This window comes from Mustelus asterias, chromosome 28 (genome assembly GCF_964213995.1).
Source record: "Mustelus asterias chromosome 28, sMusAst1.hap1.1, whole genome shotgun sequence".
Classification (NCBI taxonomy): Eukaryota; Metazoa; Chordata; class Chondrichthyes; order Carcharhiniformes; family Triakidae; genus Mustelus; species Mustelus asterias.
Window position 1 is genome coordinate 30,563,985 of NC_135828.1, and position 20,411 is coordinate 30,584,395.

Consider the following 20,411-nt stretch of genomic DNA (forward strand, 5'->3'; position numbering starts at 1 on the left):
ATCTGTTAAAGCGTTTCCTCCAGCATTTTTGTTGACTGAACAAGACTCAACATTTCATGAAGCACAGGAGCAAAGCTGGCTTCCTCGAACTCTTTGTGTCTGTTTTTGTCATAACTTTAGACAACACAGGCAAATACAATTGCATAGAGCCTGTGATTCTCATGGAATTTTCATGGAAACATGAAAGTTGATCTCAAGAAATATGTTCCTCTTCCGCCTATTGCGTGGCACCGTGAAACATATGAGTTATGAATATACGTGCAAATTTCTTTTAATATTCATTCATTGCAAATCGCTTTCATCTTAGCAATGCATGAAAAGTTTATAGAATCGCTGTTTACAACGCGATACATATAACGAGTCATAAACATAATGGGCGGCACGGTGGCACAGTGGGCGGCGGACGGCACAGTAGTTAGCATTGTGCCTCACAGCGCCAGCGACTGGGGTTCATTTCCGGCCTCAGTTCACTGTCTATGCAGAAATTACACATTCTGCCCATGTCTGCGTGGATTTCCTCCCTGTGCTCTGGTTTCCTCCCACAGTCCAAAGATGTGCGGTTTAGGTTGATTGGACATGCTAAATTGACCCGAGTGTCAGGGAATTAACAGGGTAAATATGTGGGGTTATGGGAATAGGGCGTGAGGTGATTGTGGTCGCTGCCGACTCGATGGGCAGAATGGCCTCGTTCTGCACTGCAGGAATTCTATGATTCTATGAACATATTTCTGAGACTTTGGGAGACTCACGGTTCACTCATTGCTCACGGACTTCTGCGATGGTCCAGAAGACTTTTTACGTCTTAAAGAATTGGAGTTTTCTATTGAACTCTACCAATCACCGAGGCTTTCTTCCTGGCAGACTGAATAATAGATTGCAAGACGCATTTCAGTCAACGTTTATTGAAAGCTACACTTGCAAAACATAATAAATTTATGAACCAGAAGTTTAGTCCTAAAACGGACGGCTCACTATGCTAAACTCATGTTTCCGCTGTTCTTTCGATTTCTTACTTCTGCATTTATGTATCCAATTGATAACTGCTACTTGCCTCAACAACATCTCTACATGGAAGCATAAGAACTTGAGAAAAAATAGCCAGCTGTTCTAAATCCCATTTCAACATTGTGGTCTCCGCTTTCCCTCCAAATAATGCTTCCCGCAGTGACCACCTTTCACTGATCCACTTCGTATCCAAAAATGAATTGATTTTGTGTGGAATATGCTCAAAGTCTGGACATCAAATATCTGCAGGAGGAGAACATTTCAGATATACAGAGACATTTGAGTGAATATATTTAACTTAGATCTGTCCTAATTAGCTGACCCTTGGTTGGCATGGTGGTACAGTGATTGGCACGGCTGCTGCACAGTGCCAGGGACCTGGGTTCAATACAGGCTTTGGGAGACTGCACAATGTCCCCGTGTCTCCGGGTGTTCCAGTTTCTTCCCACTATCTGACGATGTGCAGGTTATTTTGAAAGGCTATGCTGAACTGTCCCTTAGTGTGACGGGGATTAGCAATGTAAATGTGTGCAGTTCCGGGGATAGGTTTTCTATGATTCCGACACCATGACTGTAAACTCGAGTTAAGCACTTCCCAGCCAATTCAACCACAGTTCAGTGAGCTACCGCTGAATAACTTTTTTTTAAATCACCTCTCAGTTATCTGAACTCCTGGGAATATGTGCGAATTGTATTTAATCCTGATGATATTCTGTCGTCATATGTCATTATCCAGGATAAATTCTTTGCCAACCCCAGAATTCACTTTAATCCTTGGTGAGGTTAAGAGGCAGAACAACTCTTCACAGTACTGCGGGTCTGGCCTCAAAAATACCCTGAGTACTTGCTGCAATCTGTAGTTACTCTTACAGTCCAATGCCCTCTGGAATGTCAGCTGCCAATGGCAATTGCTTGGTTCATGGGGGAGATGATGGCACAGTCGTAATTTCGCGCGGCACCTAATCAATTCACTCAGCTTAAGTTCCATCGCCATTCAAAGCACTTTCCAAGATGCAATTGACTTAGGCCATGAAGAAATCTGGTATCAAAATATTGCATCAGTAATTGTGTCATGAAACATGTAAAATTGCCATTAAAAGTGGACATCCGTTTCAAGAAGAAAGATGTGCACGTGAGGTGGATTGGCCATGCTAAATTGCCCCATAGTGTCTGGGGGATTAAAGTGGCAGAACATAGAACAGTACAGCACAGAACAGGCCCTTCGGCCCACATTGTTGTGCCGAGCTTTGTCTGAAACCCAGATCAAGCTATTTCCTCCCTATCATCTCGAAGTACTCCATGTGCCTATCCAATAGCTTCTTAAATGTTCCTAAAGTTTCTGACTCCACTATCACTGCAGGCAGTCAATTCCACACCCCAAACACTCTCTGAGTAAAAAACCTACCTCGGACATCCTTCCTATATCTCCCACCATGAACCCTATAGTTATGCGCCCTAGTTACCACTCCATTCACCCGAGGAAATAGTCTTTGAACATTCACTCTATCTATTCCCCTCATCATCTTATAAACCTCTATCAAGTCACCTCTCAACCTCCTCCGATCCAAAGAGAAAAGCTCAAGTTCCCTCAACCTTTCCACATAAGACCTACCCTCCAAACCAGGCAGCATCCTGGTAAATCTCCTTTGCACCCTTTCCAGTGTCTCCACATCCTTCTTATAGTGAGGTGACCAGAACTGCACACAATATTCCAAATGTGGTCTCACCAAGGTCCTGTACAGTTGCAGCATAACCCCACGGCTCTTAAACTCAAAGCACCTGTTAATGAACGCCAACACACTATAGGCCTTCTTCACGGCTCTATCCACTTGAGTGGCAACCTTCAGAGATCTGTGGATATGAACCCCAAGATCTCTCTGTTCCTCCACATTCTTCAGAACACTACCTTTGACCCTGTAATCCACATTTAAATTTGTCCTACCAAAATGAATCACCTCGCATTTGTCAGGGTTAAACTCCATTTGCCATTTTTCAGCCCAGCTCTGTATCCTATCTATATCTCTTGGCAGCCTACAACAGCCATCCACCTCATCCACAATAAATGCATGTGGTTGCGGGGATAGGGCCTGGGTGGAATTGTTGTCATTGCAGGGTCAATGGACCGAGTAAACTACTTCTGCATTGCAGGTATTCTATTCTAGTCTAAAGATAGATGCTTACCTGGTCTGTGGCATATTTGACACCAGGCCCTCGCCCAGGCGTTGACTACTAATTGACCTCTGAAATAACCTAGCAAGCCATTCAGTTGTACCACCAAGGCATGCTCTAGGACAACTTGACATGGACAACATCCTTTCTGGACACGCCGACATTACAGAATACCAAAAGCAAAAGCAAACAACAGGATACATTTCTGTGATAAATACAAAATGAAACCCAACTGCCTTTGACTAAGAATTTGTCTGAGTCCCTAATCATATTTGGAAATGCATTGTGTATTTCTATTCTGCCAGCAAGATGGATGGTTTCAGGCTTCATCATGGTATGTTAAGTCTTGCCAAAGGTTTTGGTTGGTCCAATTAATTTGCCTTCGCTCTAGGTCCCTCTCAGGTCAATATTCCCCACTTTGCTTTTCATCACCAAGAAAAGTGAGCCCACCATATTAGGTCTGCATTTTATTTATTTATTTTTCAGTTAAATTTGGCTTAATAATCGGAGGTTTTTTTTCAAAACAGGAAGTAGGCCCAGGAGCAGCCTGGGGAGGTTTTTTGGAGGGTTTAAATGCAGGCCGCACTTTTGAGCGGGCAGCGTCTGGAGCGGGCAGTGGAGTGAGCAGGGAGCAGAGTGTGAGCTGTAAGGGCTTTGGCTCACAGGGCTTAGGCGAAGGCGAGGAAGGTTGTTTGTTTTTCTTCTGTTACACCCCCTTTTTTGTTTTATCTCCCAAAAACTAAACAGGACATGGCTGGTATGAGGGGGAGGCCAGTATACTGCATTCGGTGTGGGATGTGGGAGTTCCTGCAGACAACTTGCCTCCCGGAAGTCCATATCTGTGCCAGATGCGTGGAACTGCAACTCCTGAAGGAACGTGTAAAGGAGCTGGAGCTGAGGCTCGATGAACTCAGTTTAGTTAGGGAAAATGAGAGATTAATAGATAAAAGTTATATTCAGGGTCTCGGAAGGAAGACACGTGGGTGACAGTTAGGAGGGGTAATAGTCGGAAGGTGATGTGCCAGAAAGTACACCAGTGGCAGTCTCCCATAAAAGAAAGGGATGGGCAACAGATGGGAGAAGGGAAGGGAGTGAGCAGTCTGTGGTGGGATCCCCTGTGGTTGTCCCCCTCCAAAATAGGTATATTGTTTTGGATTCTGTGGAGGGGGATGACCCTTCAGGGGTAAGCCACGAGGACAAGATCGCTTCCACGGAGACAGGCTCAGGGGTCCGGAAGGGAAAGAAGGGGTTTAGGAGAGCGATAGTTGTGGGGGACACAATGGTTAGAGGCACGGACAGGCGGTTCTGTGGGAGTGAACAAGAATCCAGGATGGCAGTCTGCCTCCCTGGTGCCGGGGTACTGGTTGTCTCCGAGAGGGTAGGAAGCATATTTAAAAAGGAAGGTAGTCAAACGGATGTGATTATACACATTGGTGAAAATGATGTAGGTAGGAAGAGCAGGGGGGGTCATACGAGAGAAATTCAGGGAGTTGGGTGCTAGGCTAAAAAGTAAGGCCTCCAGGGTAGCAATCTCTGGACTGCTCCCGGTGTGTAGTCCAAGTGAGGCTCGGAACAGGGTGATTCTACAGTTGAACGCGTGGCTAAAGGACTGGTGCAAGAGGGAGGGTTTAAAATTCATAGATAACTAGGAAATCTTCAAGTCAGGATGGCAACTGTACAGAAAGGATGGGTTACACCTTAACTGGAAGGGGGCAAATATCCTGGCTGGGAGTTTTGCTAGATTGTTTCGGCAGGATTTAAACTAGTGTGGCAGGGGGGTGGGGAACAAAACAGTAGGTCAGTAAATACTGAGGCTGGGGTTGAGCTGGGGGCCAGGGCAAGGCTAGCTAAGAAGAGGAGCACTCTGGAGGAGGATGACCTGAGTGGGCCTGGAGGTCTGGAGTGCATCTGCTTCAATGCGAGGAGCGTAACGGGTAAAACAGACGAACTTAGGGCCTTAATGCTTATGCGGAATTTGGATATGATTGCGGTGACGGAAACTTGGTTAAACGAAGGACAGGACTGGCAGCTGAATATTCCGGGGTATAAGTGTTTTAGGCGAGACAGAGGAGGGGCTAAAAAAGATGGGGGAGTAGCGATATTAGTTAAGGAGCATATTACCGCGGTGCAGAGGGTAGACAACTTAGAGGGGTCATATACTGAGTCGCTGTGGGTGGAACTCAGAAACAGGAAGGGTGCAGTCACTATGCTGGGGGTGTACTACAGACCACCCAACAACCCACGGGAAGTGGAGGAAAGGATATGTCAGGAGATTCTGGATAGGTGCAGAAAAAATAGGGTTGTTGTAGTGGGGGACTTTAATTTCCCTGGCACAGACTGGAAAGTGCTTAGAGCTGGGGGTCCGGACCGGGAGGAATTTGTAAAATGCGTACTGGAAGGTTCTTTGGAACAGTATTAGATAGCCCGACTAGAGAGGGGGCTATACTGGACCTAGTTCTGGGAAATGAGCCCGGTCAGGTCGTCAAAGTTTCGGTAGGGGAACATGTGGCAAATAGTCACCACAACTCTGTTAACTTTAGAATAGTAATGGACAAGGATGAGTGCTGTCCTACGGGCAGGGTGCTAAATTGGGTGAAGGCTAACTATAGCCGGATGAGGCAGGAATTGGTGGATGTTGATTGGGAGAGGATGTTCGAGGGTAACTCCGCGTCTAGCATGTGGGAGTCTTTTAAGGAACTATTGATAAGGCTGCAGGATAGGCATGTGCCTGTAGAAAGGAAAGATAGGAAAGGTAGGATTCGAGAGCCGTAGATAACCAGGGAAATTGAGGATCTGATTAAAATGAAAAGGGAGGCGTACGTTAAGTCCAGGCTACAGAAAACAGATGGAGCTCTGGAGGAATACAGAGAGAGTAGGAAAGAACTCAAACGGGGAGTTAGGAGGGCAACAAGAGGTCACGAGATGTTCTTGGCAGGCAGGATTAAGGAGAATCCTAAGGCATTCTATTCATACGTTAGGAACAAAAGAGTTGTCAGGGAGAAAATCGGACCTCTCAGGGACAAACGAGGGGAATTATGCTTAGAGCTCAAGGGAATAGGGGAGATCCTAAATGAATACATTGCATCGGTATTCACGAAGGAGAGGGGCGTGTTAACCGGGAGTGTCTCGGAGGGAGGTGTTGACCCGTTAGAGGAAATCTCTATTACAAGAGAGGAAGTGTTAGGTTTTTTAGGGAACAGTAAAACTGACAAAGCCCCAGGGCCTGATGGCATCTATCCTCGACTGCTCAGGGAGACGAGAGATGAAATTGCTGGGCCTCTGACGGAAATCTTTGTCGCTTCTTTGGACACGGGTAAGGTCCCTGAGGATTGGAGGATAGCAAATGTGGTCCCGTTGTTTAAAAAGGGTAGTAGGGATCAACCAGGAAATTATAGGCCGGTGAGCTAGACGTCCGTGGTAGGGAAGTTGTTGGAAGGGAATCTTAGAGACAGGGTGTATGTGCATTTAGAACGGAACAATCTCATTAGTGACAGACAGCATGGTTTTGTAAGAGGGAGGTCGTGCCTTACAAATTTGGTGGAGTTCTTTGAGGAAGTGACAAAAACGGTTGATGAAGGAAGGGCCGTGGATGTCGTCTATATGGATTTCAGTAAGGCATTTGACAAGGTCCCACATGGCAGGTTAGTTAAGAAGGTTAAGGCTCATGGGATACAAGGAGAAGTGGCTAGATGGGTAGAGAACTGGCTTGGCCACAGGAGACAGAGGGTAGTGGTCGAAGGGTCTTTTTCTGGCTGGAGGTCTATGACTAGTGGTTTTCCGCAGGGCTCTGTACTGGGACCTCTGCTATTTGTGATATATATAAATGATTTGGACGAAGGTGTAACTGGTGTAATCAGCGAGTTTGCGGATGACATGAAGATGGCTGGACTTGCGGATAGTGAAGAGCATTGTCGGGCAATACAGCAGGATATAGATAGGCTGGAAAATTGGGCGGAGAGGTGGCAGATGGAGTTTAATCCGGATAAATGTGAAGTGATGCATTTTGGAAGAAATAATGTTGGGAGGAGTTATGCAATAAATGGCAGAGTCATCAGGAGTATAGAAACACAGAGGGACCTCGGTGTGCAAGTCCACAAATCCTTGAAGGTGGCAACACAGGTGGAGAGGGTGGTGAAGAAGGCATATGGTATGCGTGCCCTTATAGGATGGGGTATAGAGTATAAAAGCTGGAGTCTGATGATGCAGCTGTATAGAACGCTGGTTAGGCCACATTTGGAGTACTGCATCCAGTTCTGGTCGCCGCACTACCAGAAGGACGTGGAGGCGTTAGAGAGAGTGCAGAGAAGGTTTACCAGGATGTTGCCTGGTATGGAGAGTCTTAGCTATGAGGAGAGATTGGGTAAACTGGGGTTGTTCTCCCTGGAAAGACGGAGAATTAGGGGAGATCTAAAAGAGGTGTCCAAGATTATGAAGGGGATAGATAGGGTGAACGGTGGGAAGCTTTTTCCCAGATCAGAAGTGACGTTCACGAGGGGTCACGGGCTCAAGGTGAGAGGGGCGAAGTATAACTCAGATATTAGAGGGATGTTTTTTACACAGAGGGTGGTGGGGGCCTGGAATGCGCTGCCAAGTAGGGTGGTGGAGGCAGGCACGCTGACATCGTTTAAGACTTACCTGGATAGTCACATGAGCAGCCTGGGAATGGAGGGATACAAACGATTGGTCTAGTTGGACCAAGGGGCGGCACAGGCTTGGAGGGCCGAAGGGCCTGTTTCCTGTGCTGTACTGTTCTTTGTTCTTTTGTTTGTCTCTTTATGTAAGTCACAAGCATCACTTGTAATTAACTGAAACCTAAAGAATTGAGGCTTTAGCCTGCGAGTTACAAGCTTCCAACCCAGGAGAATTGCTCATTTCTAATCTCTGTATTGACACTACTGCAGTCATTTGCTCCAAATGAATACATTTACATCGTGCTTTTTCTGCACTGAGGCGAAATACACATTTATTTCCTTTGAACTTTTAATGACTATTCATTTCAGACAAGCCAGTCATGACCAGGAATTTGCATGTTTTATGACTTGCCATGCTTGTTGCACAACCTCATGATTTTATCAGTTCATTAATGACAATGAGTTGGAGAAAGTAATGGGAAAACTTGAATTGATTCATGAAAAAAAAAGAAGATTTCAGAAATGCCCCTTCCCCCCGCAAGATTATCCTCCCTCAAACAGCCGCACAAGCAAAACAAATGTCGAAGCAATTGAGGTCAAGTAATTGTGAATAGACACAATATCATATAAATAATTCGGTGAGTCAAAATGAATTGCTGAGGCCTCGAAGAGTGCACAAGAGGAAATAAATTGCTTCAGTTCTGTCCAGGGCATGAGGATCTTGGTTTATTCTTCCTGCAACAAAATAGGTTCAGGAGAGATTGGATAGAAAGGTACAAATCGTGAAGGGCTTTGCTGACACTAAGTTTGTTAACCCAATCCAGTGTCAAAAGCATCGGCAAGCCCAGATTGCTGATTGTTAAAAGAAACAGTGGATCATTTTATGGACCATTATTTCCAGTGATTCTTTGGGGTCACGGTTGCACTGCCTTTGAGGGTGATGGAATCAGATCTCTCATATCTTTCAATAGTGATTTGTAAAAATGTTTGCCGGTGTGACAGTAGGGCCGTCTATGAGGAGTCGGGAAATGGGAGCGATTGGGTTGGTTTTTCACAGTTCCTGTGTCTGCAAGATAGACATAAATACTTTTCCCCGTGCTGTATCATTCTATGATTCTGCGCTGACACTAACAAGATTTTTTAAATATACGTTGCTTTAGACCTCGTACAGCAAGAGGTTCGACTGAATAGCACATAAAAGAAGGAATTAAAGAACCGACAAACAGTGCAACATATGGGAAAGGATGAAAACCATGGGAGCGATTTTTGCCATGATAACTTCCACCAGTGAAAGATAAGCAGATAGCTCTTACGTTCCACCGACACCACAGGGAACAGCAGAAAAAGTGTTTACACTCTAATGTGTTTTTCCAGGTTGATTGCACCATTTCATTTAAGTCACAATTCTTTATGTTCTTGATTAAATCGGTTAAACTCTCAGGATTGTGCAACGATTCTTTGGCTATTTCATTGATTCCCAATTTGTTGTCATGGTTCTTTGAATATTTTAATATAATCATACAACCTTGTAGGTTTTATGACTAATTAGACCATGGTTTTATAACCCGTTAGGTCATGATATTGCCAACTGTTAAGTACAATTAATATATGGCAAAAAATAACAACAGCTTGTATTTTGTGCTTTTAGCTTATTTTCTGAATCTCTTACTATAGATTTCTTTCTAAATTATGTGCATATTATTAAAACGTAGGGAGATAGAATGAATTTATTGTTGCTTAGTTCACCAATAACCTTGTATCCTCTCGTCTCCAGTAAAGCAATAATGTTATTGCTCGGTTCAGATTCCTCTTCATAATTTGTAGAAGAAATCTCGATCAGAATGGTCCATTGTTTGTCATAGAGTTTCAAATGGGTTGAATAACATCAGGCCGTTTGGCTGTTGTAGCATCGTTTCTTTCCTCATTGCTTAAGAAATAAAGATACTATTTTTGCAAAGAGAACTGTTTCTTTGGTAACGTTATTTCAATGTCTTCCTGGGTCCCGAGCACAGAATTCTGAGCAGTAACAAAATATTCAAATAGATGTTTGATAGGTGTTTCTTGGGGAAAAGAACAAAAATGTATTGAGCAAAGGAGGGAAGATTTCCTTTAGTTGCAGCACAGCAATTATTTGAACGCCAAATGCAGGATCCAGGGATGCATTCTACATTAATTTTAATCTCTTGGAGCTGAATGAAATCACTCGGTTCCATGCAGTAGGTCTCCATGAGCTGGACAGTTTCCTATTGCTCTGGGAGCAGTTCATAATGAAGGGGTCTTTGAGTGCAATGGGTCAAACATCTACTGCTATGTTCGAATCCCATTCCAGAATACGATGGCCAAGTAAGGTGTATTTCTAACCAGGTCCAACATGCTTGATCATTAACCTACAAATCATTTGTGTACACCTATGGCAGGGGGTAAAAATCTGACGGCCATACTTGTTAAAAGGCTGCACCCCACAAACTCTTACTTCAGATCTGTTACAGGAAAAAATGAAAGCGGCAGAAAAAGATTTTAGCATGTGCTTCACAGGATGCATAAAGGCTTCTGAGCTTCCTGGAGTTGAATGATCTTCAGTATTTATATCACAAACGTTGCCCTACATGTTTGTGTGTGCCATATATTGGGCTAATACGTCTGGGAATGAATAACATTGTACTTTATCAGTGGAAATCAACGTCGCTGGAGAGGGCAGAATGTATTGTCCATTTCAATTCCCCTAGAAATGTACAGAACGGCCACCGTATGTGATGCAGCAAAGCAGCTTAGCAGAACATCTCAGAGAGGACTTAATGTTGAAGAGCATTGTACGGTTCTGCAATCTCAAAGAGCTGGACGGATAAATGACGGGCATTTCACTTCCCTAAAATAAACGAGGAAACTGGATTTATTTACTAGATTTATGGCCATTATTTATTGTGTTAATTTTTGAGTCCAAGTTTTCTTTTAATTTATTGATTTTAAATTATAATTTTGTTATGATGGGAGGATGTGGGCATAAATTACTCGGCCAGCATATATTGTGCTTGATTAAGTGCAATCCATAAGGTGGTAGTGAGGTTTTTCTGGAATCTTTGCAGTCCACTTAGTGTAGGTATACTGTTGAGAAGGGAGTTCCAGGTATTTGACACAGTGACAGGAAGTAACCCATCCATGTCAGGATGGTATGTGGCTTGATGCGGAATATGAATGTGATGAAATGTCCATGCGTCTGCTTTCCTAGGTGGCTGGGTGCACAGATATGGAAGATGCTATGGAAGGAGAATTGGTACGTTAATGCAGTGTATTTTGTCAGTGGGCTCTCACTCTACGTCAGTGGTGAAGGGAGTGAATAGTTAAGAATGTGATGGGGTGCCAATCAAATGGGTGGCAGAGGCTTGGAGGGTTTTTAGCATCTTGAGCCTTGTTGGGGCTTCACTCAGCCAGCAAAGTAGAGACTGTTCCACTGCACTACTGACTCATTCCCTGTAGAATGTAAACTTTATTTTCGGTATTGGAGAGGCGAATTGTAATGCGCATTGCAAAATCGTCAGTCTGTCCTTGATGATGAAGCGGAGGTCATTTATGGAACTGCTGAAGGTATTTGTGCCTCGACACAACTCTGAGAAACTTCTGCAACGATCTAATGTGACTGAGGCCCTGGCATCAAACATCGACGATCATCTAAGTTTCAGATGTGCATGACTCCAACTAAAGGCGTGTTTCCCTTAATTCCCATTCATTCTGGTTTTCCTGGCGTTGCTTAATGCCGAGATATCAAGTGAGCAATTTTCACCTCAACTCTTGAGATCAGCTGATTTATTTCCCACGTTTGGACCAAGCTACATTGTGGTCAGGAGCTGAGTGGACATTATATAATCCAAGCTGAGTTTTCCTGAGCAGTTTACTGCTGGCCATGTGCCATGTGACATTGTTGCTTTTGACAACTTCTATCACTTTGCTAATGACAGTGAGAGGATGTATGGTATGGCTTTGTGTCTAATGTAATTAGTCTTGCATTCTGTGGACCAGTCATAACTGTCCAATTCACAACATTGCCAGTTAGATGCTCCTATTGGAGATAAACAAGAACAACTTGCCCAGGGGAGTAATGAGTTCTGGAGCACAACTTTGCAAAAATATTGTCAAAGTCCATAGTGTTTTACAGTATTGAGTGTCTTCAGCTGTTTCTCGATATTATGTGGACTGAATCGACATACCTGGCATCTGTGACCCTCCAACTCGTTCAGGAGGAGGCCAAGATGGGTCATCCAATTCGCATCTCCCCATTGATGAAGTACTCCCCCCTTTTCTTTTGCACTCGGGTGCTCGTACCTTCAACATCGTTGATACAGATGTTTGTGGAGCGTCTTCCCTTTAACCATAGAAACATAGAAAATTACAGCTCAGAAACAGGCCTTTTTGCCCTTCTTGTCTGTGCCAAACCACTTTATGCCTAGTCCCACTGACCTGCACTTGGAGCACATCCCTCCACACCCCTCTCATCCATGAAACCATCCAAGTTTTTCTTAAATGTTAAAAGTTGTTTACCACTTTATCCGGCATTATCCGGCAATTACCACTTTATCCGACAGCTCATTCCACAGTCCCACCACTCTCTGCGTGAAGAAGCCCCCCCTAATATTCCCTTTAAACTTTTCTCCTTTCACCCTTAACCCATGCCCTCTGGTTTTTTTCTCCCCTAGCCTCAGTGGAAAAAGCCTGCTTGTATTCACTCTATCTATACCCATCAAAATCTTATACACCTCTATCAAATCTCCCCTCAATCTTCTACGCTCCAGGGAATAAAGTCCCAACCTATTCAATCTCCCTCTGTAACTCAGCTTCTCAAGTCCCGGCAACATCCTTGTGAACTTTCTCTGCACTCTTTCAATCTTATTTACATCCTTCCTGTAACTAGGTGACCAAAACTGTACACAATACTCCAAATTCGGCCTCACCAATGCCTTATATAACCTTACCATAACACTCCAACTTTTATACTCGATACTCCGATTTACAAAGGCCAATGTACCAAAGGCAGTCTTTACGACCCTATCCACCTGTGACGTCACTTTTAGGGAATTCTGTACCTGTATTCGCAGATCCCTCTGTTCAACTGCACTCTTCAGAGTCCTACCACTTACCCTGTACGTTCTTCTTTGGTTTGTCCTTCCAAAGTGCAATATCTCACACTTGTCTGCGTTAAATTCCATTTGCCATTTTTCAGCCCATTTTTCTAGTTGGTCCAAATCCCTCTGCAAGCTTTGAAAACCTTCCTCACTGTCCACTACACCTCCAATCTTTGTATCATCAGCAAACTTGCTGATGCAATTTACCACATTATCATCCAGATCATTGATATAGATGACAAACAACAATGGACCCAACACCGATCCCTGCGGCACACCACTAGTCACAGGCCTCCACTCAGAGAAGCAATCCTCCACAACCACTCTCTGGCTTCTTCCATTGATGTGGAGATGCCGGCGTTGGACTGGGGTAAGCACAGTAAGAAGTCTCACAACACCAGGTTAAAGTCCAACAGGATTATTTGGTAGCAAATACCATAAGCTTTCGGAGCACAGCTCCTTCTTCAGATGGAGTGGATATCTGTTCTCAAACAGTGCAAACAGTTTGCACTGTTTGAGAACAGATATCCACTCCAGCTGACGAAGGAGCTGTGCTCCGAAAGCTTATGGTATTTGCTACCAAATAAACCTGTTGGACTTTAACCTGGTGTTGTGAGACTTCTTACTGTTCTTCCATTGAGCCAGTGTCTAATCCAAGTTACTACCTCCCCATGTATACCTAGCGACTGAACCTTCCTAACTAACCTCCCATGAGGGACCTTGTCAAAGGCCTTGCTGAAATCCAGGTAGACAACATCCACCGCCTTCCCTTCATCCACTTTCCTGGTAACCTCCTCGAAAAACTCTAATAGATTGGTCAAACATGACCGACCACGCACAAAGTCATGTTGACTCTCCCTAATAAGTCCCTGTCTATCCAAATATTTGTAGATCCTATCCCTTATCACACCTTCCAAACACTTGCCCACCACTGACGTCAAGCTTACTGGCCGATAATTTCCCGGATTTCTTTTGGAACCTTTTTTAAACAACGGAACAACATGAGCCACCCTCCAATCATCCGGCACCTCCCCCGTGAATACTGACATTTTAAATATGTCTGCCAGAGTCCCTGCAAGTTCAACACTAGCTTCCCTCAAGGTCCGTGGGAATACCCTATCCGGTCCTGAGGATGTATCCACTCTGATTTGCCTCAAGACAGCGAGCACCTCCTCCCCTTTAATCTGTAAAGGTTCCATGGCCTCCCTACCAGTTTGCCCTATTTCCGTAGACTCCATGCCCGTTTCCTCAGTAAATACGGATGCAAAAAAACCATTTAGTATCTCCCCCATCTCTTTTGGTTCCATACACAGTGTACCACTCTGGTCTTCAAGAGGACCAATTTTATCCCTCACTATCCTTTTGCTCCTAACAGACCTATAGAAGCTCTTTGGATTTTCCTTCTCTCTGTCTGCCAAAGCAACCTCATGTCTTCTTTTAGCCCTCCTGATTTCCCTCTTAAGTAGCTTCTTGCACTTTTTATACTCCTCGAGCATCTGATGTGTTCCTTGCTGCCTGTACATTTCATACAACTCTCTCTTCCTCTTAATCAGCGTTACAATCTCCCTCGAGAACCAAGGTTCCTTATTCCTATTTACTTTGCCTTTAATCCTGACAGGAACATACAAACTCTGCACTCTCAAAATTTCTCCTTTGAAGGCCTCGTGGTTTCCATTTACATCCTTACCAGAGAACAGCCTGTGCCAATCCACACTTCCCAGATCCCTTCTCATTTCATCAAATTTGGGCTTTTTCCAGTTCAGAACTTCAACCCGAGGACCAGATCTATCCTTACCCACGATCAGGTTGAAACTAATGGCATTATGATCACTGGATCCAAAGTGTTCCCTCACACTCACATCCATCACCTGCCCTAACTAATTTCCCAATAGGAGATCCAATATCGCATACTCTCTAGTTGGCACCTCTATATACTGATGTAGAAAATTCTCCTGAACACATTTTACAAACTCTACCCCGTCTAAACCTTTAACAGTATGCGAGTCCCAATCTATATGTGGAAAATTAAAATCCCCTACTATCACAACTTTGTGTTTCTTGCAGTTGTCAGCTATCTCTCCGCTGATTTGCTCCTCCAATTCTCGCTGACTATTGGGTGGTCTATAATACAAGCCCATTAATGTGGTCATACCTTTCCTGTTATCTTTTTTAACGGTCTAGTATCATTCATGATTGTATGTGCCTGGATTGCCGAGTTTAATTTTATTCTGCTGACTTTGGTATCACTTTCGCCATCCATTGCGTGCTGCCACCGCTATTTCACATTGAAGTAGTCCAATGTTTCAGCTTCATCAGGTTGACACCTAAATTTGGTTTGCCTGATGCTCCTGTTCTGCACCGTTCTTTGAGCAATGGTTCATTGAAGCATAGAATCCCTAGTGTAGGAGACTCTTCTGCCCATCGACCTTACCGAACTAACACGCACATCCTTGGAGTGTGGGGGTAAACCGGAACACCCAGAGGGATCCCACACAGAAAAGGGGAGAACGTGCAAACTCCACAGATTTACCCAAGGGAGGAATTGAACCCGTCCGCTGGCACAGTAAGGTAGCAGTGCTAACCAGTGTGTCACCGTGCCACCGAGGTTGATCACTTGCCCAGACTGGTATATTCTAGGCAATGCTTTCGCGGGGAGTAGCATCTCATTCAACTGCTAATTATGTCACAGAGTGCCACATGGGTGTCAAGTTTGCAGTTGACGACATTTTCCAAATCAATCCCTTAACGCCGCACAATACACAGAGGATATTTTCAATGTGAAGACAGGACCATGGCTCCACAAGAACCGTGCGGTTATCAATCTTAACAATGCCATCTTGGAGAGAGACATGTGTGGCATAACTGGTGCGAGGACGAGGTCAATAAGTTTATTTCTCCTCCGCTCATTCCCTCATCACAATCCGTGCAGGGAATCTAGCAGCTATATTGTTCAGGACTTGGATAAAACGGTCAGAACTGATGTTTCCAAAGCAATCTTGCTGACCGACGTTCTCACCAACAGTGCATTCGGTGCCCTTGACAGCAAATCTTCCAATTGGTGTTCTGCATCAAGGATTTATTATTCATCAGCTGTTGGTGGAGTTTCTTCTGAGTTTCATACTTGATGGATATGAATTCATGAGCTCTGTAGTCATTGTTGTTGTCTCGCAGCGCAATTATACAATGACAACCTCTGGTGCACTTGTCCTGTCAGTGGGGCATACCAAGGGTTGGAGATGGTGACAAATCAGACATTGTCTATATGGTGTGTTTCCCTGTCAGGCATTTGCTCGACTAATCTTCTGAACGACACTCCCAATTTTGGAACAGGCTCCCAGATAACTTTTCCACCTTTACAATGCCTGGTGTGCCATTTCCCATGTCGATGATGGGTTCTACATTCAATTTGATTCCTTTTTAACTTGGTAGCAGATTGCCACAACTAAATTGCTTTCTAGGTCGACCACAATGCTTTGGATCTGGAGGCACATGTAGGAGATAAAAGTCAGGAGAGCAAAGTTCCTTCTCGGAGGGATATTATAGAACTAGATGTTTTACTGTTTTTAGTTTCAACTGCAATAAATAGTGAGTTCATGATCATTGTTACTGAGGCTAGCTTTCACATTATTATTGGGAAACTAGCCTCAGGTTAGACATACCAACGAAATCTAATTTCCACACGTTTTCATGGTGAGAGCGGAACTCGTGTCCCCAGAACATTAGTCTGGACCTCTGAACCACCAGAAATGCAAAATACAAACGAGTCCATCCCTCCTACCCCCTGCACTTTGTACCTGGGCGATTTGCTTAGGCCTCTGTTAACAGCATGCTCCTTCGCTCCTTTTGCTGCAATTTCCTTCACACAACCTTCCTATTGGTTATGAACTTGGTAAATGTTATTCTCTGGCTATCGCGAACAGGGCACAACAAACATTCTTTGCAAATGATTTTCTCTAACCTAAATGGTACACGTAGAACATCAATAATGCTACCCGATTGGAATGTTTCTGTTTTATCTGTAAGAGAATGAGCAGCATCATTGCACACGTAGGCCCACTCACCTCGGCCTTTAACAGCACTTGAGACAATCTGCACAAAATAGGAATTTATGAGGAGGAAGAGCAGACAGGCTCTCTGTTCCACCAATTCATTAAATAATGGCAGATCTGCTCGTTAACTCTTAGGATTATTCGATCTTTTCAGTAATGACCCAGCTTAATATCCCGGCTGGATGATGACTCTTTTTCAAAAGATTCCTCACGTGTCTCCTTCCAATCCTCGTTTTCATCCACCTCTCTTCCCAAGATATCCTTTTATTCCTTCCTCTTTCTTATCTGTATTCAGTGTCCCGCTTAAATACATAAGAAAGATTCACCTCAGCTGTGTCAGCCAGGTCCAGATTCCCACCATTCTCTGGAGAAAATAATGTTTTCCTGGATTCTCTATTGGATTGACTTGCGATTACCAAATAATGATACCTCCTAATTTGCTTGACAATGCAAGCGGAAACATTGACTTTCCCCCTAACCGAAGCACCCCTTCAGAAGATTCACCAATTCAATCAGGCTCTCCGCCAATATCACTTTCACAGTAATCTCCTCGCCCAATCCCTGTGGTTACGAGATCCAGTTTCTCATCCGCTGTGGGGGAGCAGGTTTCTCCTCAACATCTGATTTGATTTGTCAATTACTGTTTATATTTTTGCTGCCACTAACAGTTCTGTTTTCCCGCAAAACTGGGAACATCTTATCGATGCATACCCCGCTAAAAGCTCCTTTTGAAGTGTAAATACCTTTACCAAACCATCGGGCAGCCGTTTCTTTCCAATTTAATGGTTCCACCAGACGAGCTTTAGCCTATTGGCTCAGAATGAAAACTGGCAAAGGTCTGCTCAAAACTGAAAAATTACATTTCATTGAATGTAAAGAGTACATGAGAATGTTATTGTCATAGATATCAGTGCACATGTATTCAATTCCCTCATTTAGCCATATTTAGAAAGTTGCATGCATTTACTACGTATTTCAGTAAGTCAGACATTTTTGTCAGAGGTCGTCTCTCTTACCCTTTCTCTATTCGCCGTATTATCAATTTGTTTAGCTATATCAAATGTATCAACTCTCTGTTGTAACTCCTTCCACTTTTTCTCTGTCTCCATATGTTCCCTGTCTCTCTGTTATTCTGAGGCAGGCTTTTCACCCTCGTACTGCTGCCGCCATTATCTTCATCTGTCATTTGCTTCTCTCTCTTCACTTCCGACCTTCTTCTGTCTCTCTTATATCTAATTCTCGCTGCCCCATCATTTGGTTATTTTTCTTTGCATCTCTTGTGTGTCTATCCATCGCCATGCCTAATTGGATTCCCCCCTCTGCCTCTCAACCAACTTCTTTCATCCACTGCCACAGTTTAGTTTTCTACCTCATTCCACCTCATTAATTTCTATTTTTCGGTTTGTCACTTATTTTACAGTCTAAATTCTTCCAATGCCCATACAGTTTATTGCCTCTGCCCCCTTCCTGCCGTGTGCTCTTGTGTGTGTCCTGGAATCATAGAACCCCTACAGTTCTGAAGGAGGCCATTCGGCCGATTGAGTCAGGTCTGATAAATCTGTTAGAGTTCCTTCAGGAGGTGACAATGCAGTTAGATAATGGAGAACAAGTGGACGTGATTTATTTAGATTTCCAGAAGGGCTTTGACAACATGTCGCATGGGAGACTTTTAAAGATGTTAAGTGCCCATAATGTTAAGGGTAAGATGCTGGCATGGATAGAGGATTGACTGACTGGCAGAAGGCAGAGAGTGGGGATAAAGGGGTATTTTTCAGGATGGTAGCCGGTGACCAGTGGTGTGCCTCAGGGTCAGTGCTGGGACCAGAACTTTTCACAATATGCATTAATGATTTGAAAGAAGGAACTGAAGGCACTGCTGCAAAGTTTGGAGATGGTGCAAGGATATGTAGAGGGACCAGTAGTATTGAGGAAGCAGGGGGCTGCAGAAGGACTTGGATAGGTTTGGAGAGTGGGCAAAGAAGTGGCAGATGGAATACAATGTGGAAAAGTGTGAGGTTATGCACTTTGGATGCAGGAATGGAGGCATAGACTATTTTCGAAATGGGAATATGCTTAGAAAATCAGAAACACAAAGGGACTTGGGAGTCATTGTTCAAGATTCTCTGAGGGTTAACGTGTAGGTCCAGTCGGCAGTTAGGAAGGCAAATGCACTGTTAGCATTCATTTTGAGACGGCTAGAATACAAGAGCAAGACTGTACTTCTGAGGACTTATACGCCTCTGGACAGACCCCTTTTGGAGTATTGTGAGCAGTTTTGGGCCCCATATCTAAGGAAGGATGTGCGGCTTTGGAAATGGTCCATAGGAGGTTCTCAAGAATGATCCTTGGAACGAAGAGCTTGTCGTATGAGGAACGGTTGAGGACTCTAGTTTTGTATTCGTTGGAGTTGTGAAGGATGGTCAAAGAAGACAGAGGGTAGCAGTGGAAGGGTGAGTTTCTGAATGGAGGGCTGTGACAAGTGGTGTTCCTCAGTGTTTGCTGTTTGTAATATATATAAATGATTTGGATGAAAATTTAACTGGATTGATTGGTAAGTTTGCGGACGACACAAAGGTTGGCAGATTTGTGGATAGCGATGATGGCCATTAGAGGATACAGCAGGATATAGATCAGTTGGAGACTTGGGTGGAGAGATGGCAGATGGAGTTTAATCCGGACAAATGTGAAGTAATGCATTTTGCAAGGTTTAATACAGATAGCAAATATACAGTAAATGGCAGAACCCTTAAGAGTATTGACAGGCCAAGGGATCTGGGTGTACAGGTACACAGGTCACTGAAAGTGGCAATGCAGGTGGAGAAGGTAGTCAAGAAGACATATGGCATGTTTGTCTTCATCAGCCGGCGTATTGAGTTTAAAAATTGGCAAGTCATGTTGACGCTTTATAGAACCTTAGTTCGGCCGCACTTGGAATATAGTTTTCAATTCTGGTCGCCACACTACCAGAAGGATGTGGAGGCTTTGGAGAGGGTACGGAAAATATTTACCAGGATGTTGCCTGGTATGGAGGGCATTAGCTATGAGGAGAGGTTGGAGAAACTTTGTTTGTTTTCACTGGAGGTGGTTGAGGGGAGACCTGATAGAAGTCTGCAAGATTATGAGAGGCATGGACAGAGTGGATAGTCAGAAGCTTTTTCCCAGGGTGGAAGAGTCAATTACTGGGGGGCATAGGTTTAAGGTGCGAGGGGCAAGGTTTAAAGGGGATGTACGTGGCAGATCTTTTACACAGAGAATAGTCAGTGCCTGCAAATCGTTGCCGGGGGAGATAATGGAAGCAGACGGTAGTGACTTTTAAGGGGCCTCTTAACAAGCATATGAATAGGATGGGAATAGAGGGATGTGGTCCCAGGAAGGGTAGGGGGTTTTAGTTAAGTCACGCAGCATGGTCGGTGCAGGCTTGGAGGGCTCGGGGGCCTGTTCCT

The 20,411-nt window shown here is 44.2% G+C and overlaps 1 protein-coding gene across 1 annotated transcript in view; it reads left to right on the forward strand.

The window, feature by feature from the left end:
- LOC144480362 (immunoglobulin lambda-1 light chain-like) overlaps positions 1 to 9,759 on the forward strand; it is a 101,408-nt gene extending 91,649 nt beyond the window's left edge. The window contains exon 8 of the mRNA XM_078199785.1: positions 8,966 to 9,759. Coding sequence (XP_078055911.1) covers positions 8,966 to 8,992 — 27 coding nt within the window. The 3' untranslated portion in view covers positions 8,993 to 9,759. The remainder of the gene's footprint in view (positions 1 to 8,965) is intronic.
- The last annotated feature ends 10,652 nt before the right edge of the window (positions 9,760 to 20,411 follow it).